Consider the following 15,122-nt stretch of genomic DNA (forward strand, 5'->3'; position numbering starts at 1 on the left):
TGTGCCGCCAAGCCAGCATGGCACAAATGCCTGTTAGGGCAAGACCTCCTGCCCAGATCAGCTAACCTGCTGTCTGTCCTGATTTTTTACATGTCTGTGGCTTGGAATATGGCACTTCTGCATCATTTCTAGACTGCATTAAATTCTGAAAATAAGCTGGTAGCATTGTGGCCAGCACAGGAGGTAATGGGATGATTTAAATCAGTGAATCAGGTGGCAGAATACAGGGAAACATCTAGTGGGGGTCTCCAGGTGAAGGCTGATGCTGAGGGCTACAAAACTGGCTAAACAAAAATCTGGTGCTGTGAGCTGCCTGCTGGGCACACTGGTCTCTGTGAACAGTGCCACTCTGTGGCAGCTCCAGTGCTGGAGAAATCCAAGTCAGGCTGTTCCTGTTCCTGTACTGACTTAATAAGGTGTAAACCAGCACCTGCTCTTGTCCCCATAAGAGGGAGGTAATTAATACTGTATTTTGGTATGTTCCTCTTGTAGAAATAATGCCTTTTCACTCTGCTGGAATCAAGATCTCCCTGAATAACAGGCTTCTCCCTGGTTTGTTGTAATTTCTGTTCCTGTGGTAGTTTGGATCTGTCTGTAATTACAAATCAATAGAACATCAATCACAGCATGGCTTTGGAGATTTGCAGCTGAGGAACTTGACCCTCAAAAATTCCTAATTTGGGTACCTTCTGGACCAGAACTGCCTGAGTCTTGTTATGACAAGATGTCTCTTTGGTTGCTTCTGTGAAGCAGATTGCTGCTGTCCCAGTCCCCATCTCCTGGGTGCTTTAGAAGGACTGTCTGGGACAGGGATTTGATCTGAAGCAGAGAGACAGCTTGGTGTAGAGGCAAGAAATCTTCCCTAGACATGAATGTTGCATAGAGACCTGGATAAAATATTAACATGGCAGTCAGTGTGATGAGGGCTTGCAGGACTATCACCTGCTTTTGTGAGGAAAGGGAAGACTGGGGTCTCCAGTGCTGCAAATTGGGTTGGATAAGCACTGAACTTTCTTCAAAACGTCCTAAAAGAAAATGACATCTTAGATCTTCTGAGTTTCTCATTGGTGTGGTAAAGTGGTGTTCTTTAGAGCTGCAGTTAGGTACAGTATTGTTCTCCATAAAGAATGCAGTTGCTTTATAGGAAATGGGTTTTTCCCTTTTATTTACTTCTGGGGACTAGAAGCCCTGTTTTGAGTCCACCCCCAAGGCAGTGTTGTAACTGGTTTTCCACACAGTAGGGCCAAGAAATCCAACTAAGTCTTTGTTCACGTGGTGTTTAAGACTGCAGGACCTAGCCTTGTGTTGCTGTATGAGTTATATCTGCATAGCAGCGTAATACATATGCCTCATTATCCTATTTTGAGCTCCATAACACATACAGATAAGTACTTCCACCAAATCTGTGTGTAATAATTGAATAGTCTAATACATTTACAGTATTTAGCATTTCTAAGTCTTTTCATTATACACAGGGATATTTCCTCTGTATAAAAGCAGAAATGTGGTTGAACAATGGATTTGCTACCAGAGATTAAGAAACATCCTCATTTAAGACACTGGAGAGCTCTGCCTAAGAGCTGATGGCATGGCACTAGCTACAGTGTCCTGCATGAATTGGCCTCTAATCCTATTTTCCTTGCAATAGAAATCTTCCCAATACTTTCAGTGTAGTAAGAGAGGGCCTCTGTGTACTTGGATTCCAATAAACATGATTATAGATCAAATGCTACATTGAGATGTGCCTGCAGGGCTCTTGCTGACTTCAGCTGCTGCCCCAGTCATGCACCATGGAGAAGTGTGATTCTTTACATCTTCTAAGTGAACTGAAACATGAATTTATTAGGATAAATGTGTCTGTTACTGAGATTATTTAAAGAGACGAGAGTATCATCTGATAAACTCGGTATAAATAGAAAATCCATTGTTTTGAACACCATCAGAAATGGTATTTGCCTCAAGTCTGTGTCAGCATTATGGTATATAAGGCAATAGATCCAGTATAACTGAAAAATTGACCAATATGCCACAAATATTAGCTACTTAAACTGAATTTTATCTGTGATGTTTAAGCAACCATATAAAAACTTGGTGCTGTGGTCTCATGGAAGCCTAGAAAATGGGATTTGGGCTGTGAGGAGACAAGGATCTGCTGGCAAAACCACTTTTAACACTATTGGAGAAGCAGTCATGCATGTGGTTCTAAATGAAATAATACTGAGCATTTAGTTTAAATGCTTGTACACAAACGGAATCTTACACTGTAGGAAAAAATGGGGGTGAGCAAGTGAAAGTGTGCACAGTTGTTACTGTTTGGAAGTGCCCCTGGTTTTTATTGGGTGGAGTAGGAGGATGCAGGAGCATCACTGAGTGAAACACACGGTATCTCTGTCCCAGAAACTTTGCAGTTCAAGTGTTTGAGACAGATAAATGACACAAGAACAATAACTGACTTTGTTGAGTCGTGTGACAGCTGTGAAACTAAATATGAAAACTTAATTTCAGATCTTCCAAATTTAAGTCCAGTGCCTTAGTGGTGAGGCTAACTTTGTCATCTGGTGGTGCAGTAATAAACAAGGATCTTCATCCTGACCTCCTGGGAGAGAAATTGACTGTATTATATCCTATCAATTGGTCTCCAAAATGAGTGCCTGTGTATTGGCTTGGGGGCAATTTTTAGTTTAACTTCTGAGCAGAATGTAGATCAGACATTGACGCTTCCAAATTCCTTTTTATTTGTTTGATCTCCAGCCTCAAAGCTCAGGAGTGAAAGCTTTAAACAAAATAAACAAAGATGGGAGTGTGAAACAAGAAGCTCTAGGAGGAACACGAGCTGATGTGTTGTGCACAGGTGAAGTGGTCATCACAAGGAAGAAGATAAATCTTCACTCCGTGCCTGTCCCTCCCCTCCTGCAAGCCTTTCGTGTCTGAGGCAGAGCTGCCTTTGCAGGGAAGGAGCCCCTGTGCAGAGCTGGGGCTGCTCAGGGCACTCCCTTTGGAGGGGCTGGGGTTGGGTTTGGACTGACTTTGGAGTGAGGGTTTGAGTTCAGGGCTCTCCTGGCTTTGTCAGAGCTTTAATGACTCTCTGCCAGTTTGAGACACAGCCTGTGGAGCTCGTTTATGTTTGATAGATGAACATTACATGAAATAGCAAGAAAGGAAGGTCTGTGTGGCTGCTCAGCTCAGGCTCCCTGCCTTCCCCACTCAGCAATGTCAGGGTCTATGCCCCTTCTCCTGTGCTTTTTATGAGACCATGTATGAGCTCAATTCTGATGTTACTTGTAGTTAAATGCAACCTGGGTCACATCACATTTTCTTTTACATTAAATAAAGTACCAGGACAGAGGCCATAACTGAATTATCAGGCTGACCTCCTAAATGTCAGTGGATAATAAACATGCAAAAAGAATTCTCATTAAATACACATCACTAGCACTTTAATATCTAGGCAAATTAGACTGCTCTGGGGACAAGTGAGGTCAAATATCTTCCTTTGTGTCTGTGTAATATGGATTAATTTTCGAACTGGACAAAAGCACTAACTGCTGTACTGTGTCACCTCATTATCTAGGGCAGAAACAAGCTGTGCCTGGGTGTTTTTGTGCAGTGGAAACCAATTTATTTGAGTAACCTCCTTTCAGTGGTTCTTGCTTGCTCCCCAGAGGACAGACAAAACCATACTAACCTATTCTACTCCAGCCTGTTCAGTGCCCTTGAAGAAATTCAAATATTATTTGAATTTCTTTGATATCTTTAAGTTATAGGTGAAAAAATCTTCTAAAAATATTACTGAACACACTTAATGAAGGGGGTATTACAGGTCTTTTTAGTAAATACTGAAGCTGTATCTACTATTGGTGTAGATTTCTATATAAGATTGATACATTAGTGAGTGAGAATTAGAAACTTATATGAAGAAAGGCTCAGTGCACCCACATGTGTTTTTGGATGAGCAAACAGCATTTGGGACAGGAATATACACGTAGTGCTAGTTCATTGTACATTATTTCAATAGATACTTTGCAAAACGGAGTCTTAGTTTGCAGAACCAATTAACTTTGTATCTTTTATGAGACACAGTAATTGTTACACACTCCCCACCTCTGCTATGCTGGTGCAGCTTTGCTGATGTAAACTTTATGCAGCTTTACTGATGCTTGAACTGTCGATTTATATAGGTCCCTAAGAGTTTAAATCCTAGCAGTAGTGGCACAAAGAAATGCCCAGACAGCCTTACTGGTACTGGTTTTGAGAAGGCTTTTAGTGGTGTGGGCTGTAGTTGGAGAGCAAACACAGAGTAGCCTCTGCCAGGAAATGAATCTTATAGTAGTCCTGTGTAGGTGTTTCTTTTTTACTTAAGAGAACCTGACAGGACTGTGCTAGCAATAAAAGGAGGTTGCTTTGGATTTTGATTTAGCTTTACTAAAGCAGTAAGAATGCTGTCAGGCTCACTATTGCTGTTTACTATGTGTTTTTTAAAATTAGATAATGGTAGGGCAGTCCCATATGTCAATAATAAACAGTTCAAGTAGGTTTGTATTGGAAAAAATGGGGTTGTCAGCAGAATGGTATTATTTGTCACAACAGCGGCTAACAACCAAGCACTTTATATTGCTAGGCTGTTATCAGCTGGGAGGCAATTTTATTAGCTGGAAAGAAGAGCAGTTTGGCAGAGCAGCAGCCGTGCTCAGCAGAGGGGTCTGTGTGAGCCAGCACGAGCTTGTGCAGGCTCACACAGGGAGGAGGGAGCTGTGCTTACGGGGCAAAGCACCCCAAGCACTCCCCAAAACAGCTGCTGTCACCCTGTGGCTGCGAGCAGGGCATCCCTGTGTGAGCAGGGAGAGGCTCTGACTTCCAAAGCAGGCAGAGCTCCTGTTCTGTTACCATGCTGCTGCAGGTGTTCAGGAGACATGGCCATGTATCACCTGAGGACATGGGTTAGTGGTGCTGAGTTCGTGGCTGGGCTTGGTGATCTTAGAGTTCCTTTCCAACCTCACCAATTCTGTGATTCTATGGGTAAAATTCATCGAACTGAGATAATTAGAATTACTTTACTGCTTTATAATTTTTTAAATTGGCGTGCTAATCTGAATCCCTCTCACACTGAGGAGCTGGAGATTTCACATGTACAGAGGGTATTGAGGAATGTCCCATGTCCACAGTTTTGTCAAATAACCCCTTGCTACCTTATTCTGCAAAGCTTGGCCTCCCTTACATCTAGGGCACAGCAAAGTCTTTAGTTAACTAACACCTAGCAAATATCAGTCATTGGAAATGACTGGAAATTTGGAGGATCTCTGTATTTGTGGGTCAGTCCCAAAATGCCACTGTTTACAGCAAAAAGGTGATCCTTTCTTTATGGAAATGACAGGCTCTGCTTTTTCTTTTCTTTTTTTTTTTTTTTTTTTTTTTTTTTTCCCCCAGGCACATGCTCTCAGTACAGCCATTTTTCATGTGTCATCATGCATTCTGCTAACGCACTGAGCTCTGTTCTTTAAGTATGGACAGGATAGGGTTATTTAAAAAAAAATCCTTAATCTGCACTAGCATCTGCTTAAGTTTAATAATTCTGATTGGAATCATAATTACAACTACATTGGCAGCTTGCTCCTAATCCTGATCAAGTCAAAAATACTCTACAGACAGTGAAGTGAGAACCACAGTGTCATCATCTTTATTTCTGGGTTGCAAATATTTACAACTTGTATCAATTACAGAATGTGAAACCTGTGGTTCTGTCCAGTGGCACTCTTATTGTCAGTCTTTTCATAAAGTTCCTATGGCATTGTGTGAACATATCTAGCTTGCCTGCTTTCTTGCAATATGACTTTATAGTCCTCCTACTTATAATGAAAAACCTGAGAATATACCCCAAACTTGCTTCAAAGCTCAGTAGCTGAAACCAGCAGCCAGTATTTTTCACTGCCTTGTGCTCTGGGCAGTTTGAGTTGTGCTTTTGCTGCTTGTGTGTATGGATATGCTCTGGAATTGCTCACATAATAGTACAGAAGAAGGAAGTGTAGGACTGGCTGCTTATTTACCACCTCAGCTACCGCTCATTCAGTTACTTATTTTTCTCTCTATTTTAGTTTAGAATTCATTTTCCACCAAATTTCATTGCAAAGAATTTTGTATCTCTCGTTATTTAACTTTCAGGGAATGAATTAACAGTTCTTGGTTTTGTTAAGTTAGTTTTAGATCATGGAACTGCAGAAAATTCTGGAAATTAAAAAAATTCATAGTTGCATAGTTTGAGTGTCTTAATAAGATGTTTGTCAATGAGACATCATCTCATTTATACCAAAGCAGAAATCTGTTTATGTGAGGGTAATACAAAGTAGAGACCAGCTGCAGGTCTTAAAAGAGGAAAGTTACTGGCTTATTTAAATGCAAACCAATGGAAAGTGTTTGAACTGTATAATTTATATAGAATGAATTCCTTATTTTAAGCATTCAGGATGCATTTCTTTTCTCCAGTGACACTGTCTAGAGCCGTGTTTCCTTTTGGAGCTCGTTATAAATTACTCCTGGTGTTGTCTAGAAGTTACTCTTTAATTTCTCCCGAGTGGATATTTGGCATGGTTGAGTGGTTTGTTTGGCTCTCTCCAGTGCAGAAGAGACCCCAGGAGCAGCCCCCAAGGGCCTGGCTCCCTCAGCTCAGCTGCTGCTCTGCTGGGCAGGCTGTGGGCACTGCCTGCCCTCAGCACACAGGTGTGCACAGGCACACGCAGTGTTTGAAGCAGCAGAGGGAGGCTTTGGTACCAGTGCTGATTGTTCTGAACACTTTTGGCTACTACAGAAGGGAAATGGGGATATTGAGGGAAAATACTTCCCATATTGTGTTACCCCTATTTCTTGTAACTTTAGTAGGAGATAGCTTTTTGCCAGTCTATTGGCAATGAAACTGCATATTTCTCTGGGGACCTAACAAACAGAAGTATTTCTGTATAAATACAGGAGCATTTCTTGCTCCATAGCAGATAAACATTTCCCTGCATTCATCAAATCCATTAATTCAACAACTCTTCTGTTTGTGATAGCTGTTAATACAAAAGTGTTGTGCCTTGCAGATCTGCTGTGGAATGGTCAGATCAATCGTCCATTTAATCCTGTACCTTATGTCTGATGATGTCCTTATGATCCAGGAGAGGGAAGAGCCTCTGTAGAGGGTAAGGGAGCACTTGGCTGGTCTGTGTACCATGAGCATGTTTGGCAGGGATTGCCAGCACTAGCATTTTAAAGAAAATTTGGCTTTAATGAGTCTCAGTTAAAATGAGCTCTGTTGAGACCAAAATCCACCTCAGTAGTTGCAGGTGCCCTAAGAAACACATCCCCAGCTCCTCTACCAATGCCTGTGTCTGTCCTGTCCCACAGGCACTCAACATTGACTTCCAGCAGAGCACTGCAGTGCTTCAGAAAATCAATACTGCAGAAGGAATATTTTTCTTATCTTAGCTTCTTATCAGAACCAAACTTTTATTTCTGCATCATTTCCTTGCATGATTACACTTCTGTCTCATTTCCAACCAATTTATTTGTTTTCTAATCTGTAGCCTTACTGCTACCATGCTAAAACACTAAAGTCTAAAACACCAGTTTTCCATCCTAGGTGAACTTTTTGAGTTGTCACATCAAGAACAGTCAAAATTAAGGACCACGCTTCTACAAGGAATTGCCTTTTTCTCAAATATAAATATTTATTTCTCTGCCTATTCAGGAAGTTTGCACTGTGCTGACCTGTATGCAGCTTCTGTAGGGTTATCAATCTTTAAATTATGCCTCACCTCATTGTTTTCATGTGAGTTTAGCCCAGCACATAAATAGATACAGGTGTGGCAAGTAAATTAGTGTAATTTAGTGTCCTCTTTTCAGGACTGCTAAATGCTTGAAATGCAAATGGAATCTTATTTGAAATATTAAAACCTGTCGAGTTTTCAAAACCAGGACAGGAGGCTTTCAGTAACTCTTGTAATGTGGGGTTTTGGCAATTCACCTCTAAATATAGGCCTCAGTATTGCAGTGGATATTTTGAGAGAGAAGGTGGAGAAACAGTGAAACTCAGGTGTATTTGATAAGACCTAAAATGATGACAGAATTTTACAAAACTCAGGCCAAAGTTTCTGGCCAGTAAAATTGCTTTCAGCTTCCTGGAGAGTATGAGGCTCTGGTGTGTGGATAAGGAAGTGAAACGCGGGCATTATCATCAAGGGTGTAGAGGGCAATGCTGGTAGTTTCACCTGGCTGTGTGAGAAGATTTACTCCTGACCTTAAAAACCTTGATGTCATGGATGAAGGAACAAAGCAGAATCACAAGCTTCTACCTACATGGTTGTGAAGAAATAAAAACATATGCTGACTTCTGTGAGGCATTTTCTTGAGATGAGTTATAGAAGGCTGTTCCAAAACTCGGCGAATCATAAATAAAAACGGTAGTGGATAGAAAACTAATTTAGTCATCATGCCTTCTAGGCAGGTTCAGTGGCGAGCAGGTCCCATGCAGTTGCTCATAAATATGTGGGAAGTCACCACTGCTGAAATTAGCTCCACCAAAAGGCAGCTGAGGAGCTGTTTCTGGTTGTGCCTGGGCGGGATGATCCACAGCCAGCCGAATGCCAGGAGCAATGGGGACACCATAGTTCAGTGGTTTTTCCTGTTGTACCAGTACTTCTTTGAACAACAACACCTCCTGTTCCATGCAGTGCTCTAGGGCTGAGCTCACAGGGTCTGCTAAATCAGCACAGGCTCTGCATGCACATCTGCACAGCATCCTGGAGAATTAGCTCTTGGGGGGGAGTGGGAATTTTAAGGCATTAGGTACAAAAAAAAAGATTAAAAAAAAGCAAAAATGCAATGTGTGTATTGTGCTGGAAGTACTTAAGAGTGGAATACTTAAGTACTTTAGAGCAGAGTTTATGAGATCTTGTCTCAAACTGTGGAATAGTTCTAATGAGGTGTAGCTTATTATCTCTTTGGTTCAGTAAGTGTATAGTGACTTTAGTAATTTCAATTAAAAACTTCTAAGAACATCTTAGGTCTGAAGTTGGGGAAATTCCATTCAATGCAAATGCTCCAAATGTATGTCAGTGAGTGAGAATCTGTTTCATCTAGGAGGTTATTGTTTGTAATGATCCTTGACTAGCAACCCATGTAAAACTCTTTTTTTCCCATAGAGAGCAGAATAAGAATGTGTATCAAGTGCAGTCTATAGTTTCTGGACTGAGAGAACAGATCAATCTATATGGTCACCTCTTAATGAAATGCCAGGTTTGAGGGCTTTAATTGGGCATTGTTCTGTAAGGAAATAGGCCAAGGCTAACAGGTCACTGCATAAAAGGCAGTACAGAGAAATGTCTCGTGACACTGCCAGCCGGGGCCCCAGCTCCATCATCAATAGGCAGGCAGATTTTAGGTGTTATCTCATCTTTCACGGAAAATAGGCTACTGATGTCTTTCAGCTTTTTATTATATGGGCCACTGCATTTTACCACCATCTCAGAAAGAGACATCAAAGGACTTTTCAGATTCTTTCTAGTAAGAAAAATAGGTGACTGCTGGAAACTGTGGGGTTTGACCATTAGTTAAATATAGCTTGTAAAAGAATCATCCCATTTTTTCTTGGTGTCACAAGTCACTTGGTTAATTAATGTTTGTTTTCAATTGAACTGTTTTAAGTCAAACCGTGATTAATTCTGGCATGAAAAAAATATTAAATAGAAAATTGCAGTAAAGCACTATTATATCATAAATCCCAAAGAACGATGAGTGATGCCAGAGAGCAATTCACCACACACGAAGAGAACAATTTGTTCTTGTTCTGCATGGTGGGTGGTAGACTTTTCCTTTTGGCCATGAGCATATAAATATTTTAAAAGCAAAGTTGTAAGTCTGTATAGTGATAAATAAGCGTGCAGAACATCAAATGAATATTCAAAATATCAGTGAAATGTTTTCTCACCAGTGTCTGTAGTTTGCAAGTAACTGTGTACTCCTGATTTAGGGTGCCTGGAGAAGAACCCTTTGTTCTCACACCTGGGTCAATCATGTGTCCAGATCCTCATGCTCAAGCCCACATTTTATTTGTTTACATCTACAGATGCAGCAATTTATTAACCAAAAGACTTCTACTACTGCAGTAACAGCAGAATCGAGGATACTAAGTTCAGTTTGTTGTTGAAATTATTTTTTTGGTCTGCTTATATTTAGAGGGAGGAGAATTCTGAAGTTCCGTGTGTCCCATACTGCCTGAAGTCATAGAGCAGAACAGCACTGAATCAGTACGAAAAAAAAGAAGCTTGTATGTGGTGTTCAGCAAGAAAAATCACTTTCAAATAGTTTTTTAAAAATGTGTTTCATTTAACTGCTGAGATCCTATTAACAGAGTCTGAACTCACATTCTGCCATCAGAGAAGATGGAGAATATAGGTTGAAAACAACAGTAGTTTCTACAAAAGGAAAAGACAAAATTTGGACTACTGAATTCACAGTTCTGCATTGAAATTTAAACTAAAACTAGTATATAAGGGTAAAACCAACATAGGACTGCTTTTGCTAACTAGGCACACAGGTGCTGCAAGGAGTTGTGACTAATTCTGCTTTCCCTTCAAAGCAGAAATGATCCTAAGCTGGTGTTCCTGGCAGCCCTTCAGCACCATAGATGTAAGGACACTTGAGATTCAAGAGCCCATTTCTCCAGGTTGAGTTTCTCAGTGTTTCCAGGGGAATTCCCCCTCACAAAAGCACATCTTGCTGTCTGAGCAACTGGCAGCATCTCAGACTCAAGCCCTGTTCATTGAAAGCAGGGAAGGAATGGGTTCTCAGCATCCTCAGGTTAGATGATAATAAATATCTAAGGCCAGCTCTTCCCTGCAGTGCTGGGCAGGTGTGGAATTGGCACAAATTTGGCACCACTGAGCTGTGTGCAGCTGCCAGGAGTGTGAGCTGCTGCTGGGCTGCCCCTGCCATCCCCAGGCTCAGGGGACAGTGACAGCCCGTGGGGACTGTCCTGGACTGGCCTTCCTGCAGCTGTGCCATGTCCCAGAAGAGAGGACTTCCCTGCACACACTTCTAGTGTCTTTCTGCAATGCGTTGCAACTCCTTTAGCTGCTGGAGTTAATTGTGTTTGTTAATGATTTTTCAGCGTTCAAAACAAAAATCCTGTATTCATCTTAATACCTTGCTGTTGCTGTGCAGGCAGTCCTGAGCATGTGTTTGTGCATGCAGGGATTTAATTAAAGCCTTAATAACTAAATAATCATCACACAGTCTGGGCGTCTGTGAGATAGCACTGTGGGGACATTTCTTGAGTTCCTCAATTGCACACCACATTGCTGTGTACTATTTTTGATGCTGGGTAATCGTGTTCCAGCATTGCTGGTGAGGTGTGTATAGATTATGAGGCAGCTGGAGCAGCGAGCCCAAGAGCAGTGCTTTGCTCAGGCACTGTTTGAGGCATTTCCTTTGATCATACACAGCTGGGAGACACTCACATGTCCTAGAGACCAAGACTAAAGTATTCACATTACTGTGCCTGAAGTGAGTTTCGTAAGCAGAAGTGCCCTGATTACTTTTCCAGAGATACAGAAAACTTATTTTTAAAGTTTTCATGCTTTGCAAAGTGTCTCTCACAGTCTGGGTGGCACTCAGTGTTTTGGGCATTGGTCACTCCTGTAGGTTGGGTGTTCAGCAGAGAAGGCCTCTCCCCAGGTGCCCCTCTGCACTTCAGCTGCAGGGCAAATTCCCACTGGACTCCTGCTTTTGTCCCACATGCATCACATCCATCCTGTGCTGGTGAAGCTGCACATGCTGGTGTCCCCAGGGGCAGCTGCTGTGGCCCAGCCTGGCCGTGTCTGTGTGGGCTGAGCTGAGCTCAGGGAGTGCCAGGCACCCGTGTCCTGCCCTGCAGCAGTGCTGGGAATGGGGCTGCTCCAGGGAATGGGGCTGCTCCAGGGAACGGGGCTGCTCCAAGGGAATGGGGCTGCTCCAAGGGAACGGGGCTGCTCCAGGAAATGGAGCTGCTTCAGGGAATGGGGCTGCTGCAAGGGAATGGGGCTGCTCCAAGGGAATGGGGCTGCTCCAGGAAATGGGGCTGCTCCATGGAATGGGGCTGCTCCAGGGAACAGGGCTGCTCCAAGGGAATGGGGCTGCTCCATGGAACAGGGCTGCTCCAAGGGAATGGAGCTGCTCCAAGGGAATGGGGCTGCTCCAAGGGAATGGGGCTGCTCCATGGAACAGGGCTGCTCCAAGGGAATGGGGCTGCTCCAAGGGAATGGGGCTGCTCCAGGGAACAGGGCTGCTCCAGGGAATGGGGCTGCTCCAAGGGAATGGGGCTGCTCCAGGGAACAGGGCTGCTCCAGGGAATGGGGCTGCTCCAAGGGAATGGGGCTGCTCTGCCTTTGCCTTTGCCTTTGCCTTTGCCTTTGCCCTTGCCCTTGCCCTTAGCACAGCAATGGCCATTCCAGGCTGGCACAGCAGAGCCTCATGCCTCTGTGTCCTGCTCTCTTGGCCAAGCGTGGCCCCACAGCTCATCCCTCCCGTGCCAGGGAGAGGAGCCACAGCACGGTGCACACAGCAAATACCTTTTTGTGTCTTTTCAGCACACGTCCCTGGAAAATCAAAAACGGGGCGAGTATCTGGGTGTGTGTGGGTGTGAGGCAGGGGCAGCCTCAGCAGCTGCAGCATGGAGGGGCTGCCTCGCCTCTGGGAGCAGTTGCCTCGGCGTGTCCTGCCCCAGGAGTTAGCTCATCGCTCTCCTTGGGACACACTGACGGGAACAGATGTGTTCCACACCTGACCTCTGTTTGTCTATAGCTCCTGAGCACATTTTTAATTTAAAATTCTGCTCTTTCCTATAAAAGGTAAAGAAGATGTCAAGGTCTTGCTGTTCCCATTCCAAATGAAATGGGTTCATGTCCTGTTAATCAAGAAGTACAGATGCAGCATTTGTCATTTCCCTTTAAAGTAATGGGTGGTTGATACCTGTCATTTCTCAAGAAACTATATACCAGATTATGGTGTATTTATAGAAATCTCAATTGCTGGTAACTTGGCTGAAGCCAAGTTTAGGTGTACCATTAGTAGCACATAATGAAATGACCTAAGTGGAGTCAGATTTGGGAGGGGGAGGAAAAAGCTATTTGAGTTGGATAGCTTGAGGATGCTGTTTTACTATTAAAATTAAGCTTCTGACCCCTGGCACTGAAGTGATAAAAATGAATCTTCCTATATTTCTCTTCTGCATTTAATCTTCTAGATTGGAAAAGATAAAAAAATCAAATCTCCTTCTCTCCCTTGTCTCTTTCTTTTCTAGGTACAGGACCTATTTATGCTACAGACCCACTCCTATACATGTCCCTGTTAATACTGCATAAGCTTGTACATTTATTAGTAAACCACTGACGGACTGCTCCCTTCACTCCTCCTCAGCCAAACAGAAATGAACCTATTTAATAACAAACAAAACCCCTACAAAGAAATCCCTACCGTTTTAAAGATGGACAGAAAGAGACTGAAAGAAGCATGATAAATTCTACATGGGGGGAAAAACATATTTTTGGGGATGCCACAAGAAAGTAAATCACATAGAATAATGTATCTAGTTTCCAGACTCTATGGTGTAAAGCCCTGCTCTGTGCATGGCACTTATGATTTCTCTATTTTAATGTACTATTTTTTCTTTTCTAAACTTTTCCTCTGACTCTTCATTTTGCACGAACTGTTGAGCAGTTATCTTTATGACAATATGTAAAGATGTTGGGTCAAACCCTTCCTAAGAAAGGAAATATTTTAGTAGATTATTGTGTTTAGGTTTTTTTGGATTTCCTTTTTCTTTTTTAATTAAATTATTTCTTTTGGAGACATTTAAAAGATACATCTTACCATAATTAATATTCACTGTCAATAATATTTATTTTTAAATGAAGATTGGAAACAAGGTAAGACATTTGTTTATAAACTGTATTGTATATTGCTGAATAACAGTTGAATAAAAAGATTTTGAAATAAAGTTTTTACAGATGTGTGTGCCTTTCCCTGTGTCCTGAATGTCCCTGAGAAGGCTTGATGCCTACGTGCCTTCCCTACCTTGTCACAGCAGAGAGACTTGAGGAAAGGTGCAGTACAAACAAAATAAAATTGAAAACAGTTATTTTTCAGGCAACCTCGCCCACAGCAGAACGTGCAGCAGCCAGTCCCAGGCTGCAGCTGCCTGTTCCTTGGTGTCACCAGTTATCTCTGGGCACTCAGGGCAAGGTCTGGTAGATGGACAGTGGGACAGTATGTGGCATTCAATGTAAATTGCTTTGGTTTGCCCCAGGCCTCTCTGAAAAAAAGGTGAATCAAGCACTGGAAAATCAAAATAAAACATCCTGGAATGTTGTGTAACCTAGTTCCAAGATTCGTTTAAAATATGTTCAGATTTCTTTAAATGCATAATTTTGTCACTTTTCTTATCCAGGTGAGCTTCCTCTAAAGAAGCTTTTTTACAGTGAGAAGAGTAGTTATATTTCTGTTGCAAAATGCTTGTTTTTCAAATGAGCCAGTAAGATGACTTGGTAAAGAAACATGACCTGCATTAGCTGAATTTAGTGAACTGCCTTGAAAATTCCTGTGCCTGACTATGACTCTTAACCTGTCGTTTGTGTGGTATTCTAGAGAAGAGTTTCCTTGTGGGAAAGGCAGAGTGACAGCTCAGTGGCAGCAGGACTGTGCCTGCAGGAGCTGCAGAGCAAACACAGGACATGGCACTGCCTCACCTCGCACCTGAGTCCTGTCCTAGAAGGAGGGCAGGAAGGAATTGCCATTTTCCCAGGTGCTCAGGATTTCCTTTTTCTAGGGCTGCCAGTGACAGCCAGGGGTTTGTGCCACTTGCACTCCCTGGGTTGGAGACCAAGCAGATCTGTGTTTGATACATGTACTGCACTGTGCTGGTAAAAGCCTCTTGCACTGGGGCAAACTCACCTTGGGGATCCAAAGGGGATAAAATCTTCACAGGAATGTTCATCCCATCACTGGCAGCTGTAGGATTGGGGAGCAATCCACAATCCTCCCACTAAAAGCTGAACTGCTGTTTGGAAGAGCTCGGAGGAGGAGGTTGCTGGCAGCCTGGAGGTGCATCAGAGCATGAG

The 15,122-nt window shown here is 42.7% G+C and overlaps 1 protein-coding gene across 1 annotated transcript in view; it reads left to right on the forward strand.

Moving 5' to 3' along the window:
- The window catches only part of VSTM2B (V-set and transmembrane domain containing 2B), a 20,058-nt gene extending 6,056 nt beyond the window's left edge, over positions 1-14,002 (forward strand). Inside the window, exon 5 of the mRNA XM_030282283.4 lies at positions 13,307-14,002. Within this exon, the coding sequence (XP_030138143.1) occupies positions 13,307-13,395 (89 nt within the window). The 3' untranslated portion in view covers positions 13,396-14,002. The remainder of the gene's footprint in view (positions 1-13,306) is intronic.
- The last annotated feature ends 1,120 nt before the right edge of the window (positions 14,003-15,122 follow it).

The sequence above is a fragment of the Taeniopygia guttata genome, chromosome 11 (assembly GCF_048771995.1).
Source record: "Taeniopygia guttata chromosome 11, bTaeGut7.mat, whole genome shotgun sequence".
NCBI lineage: Eukaryota > Metazoa > Chordata > Aves > Passeriformes > Estrildidae > Taeniopygia > Taeniopygia guttata.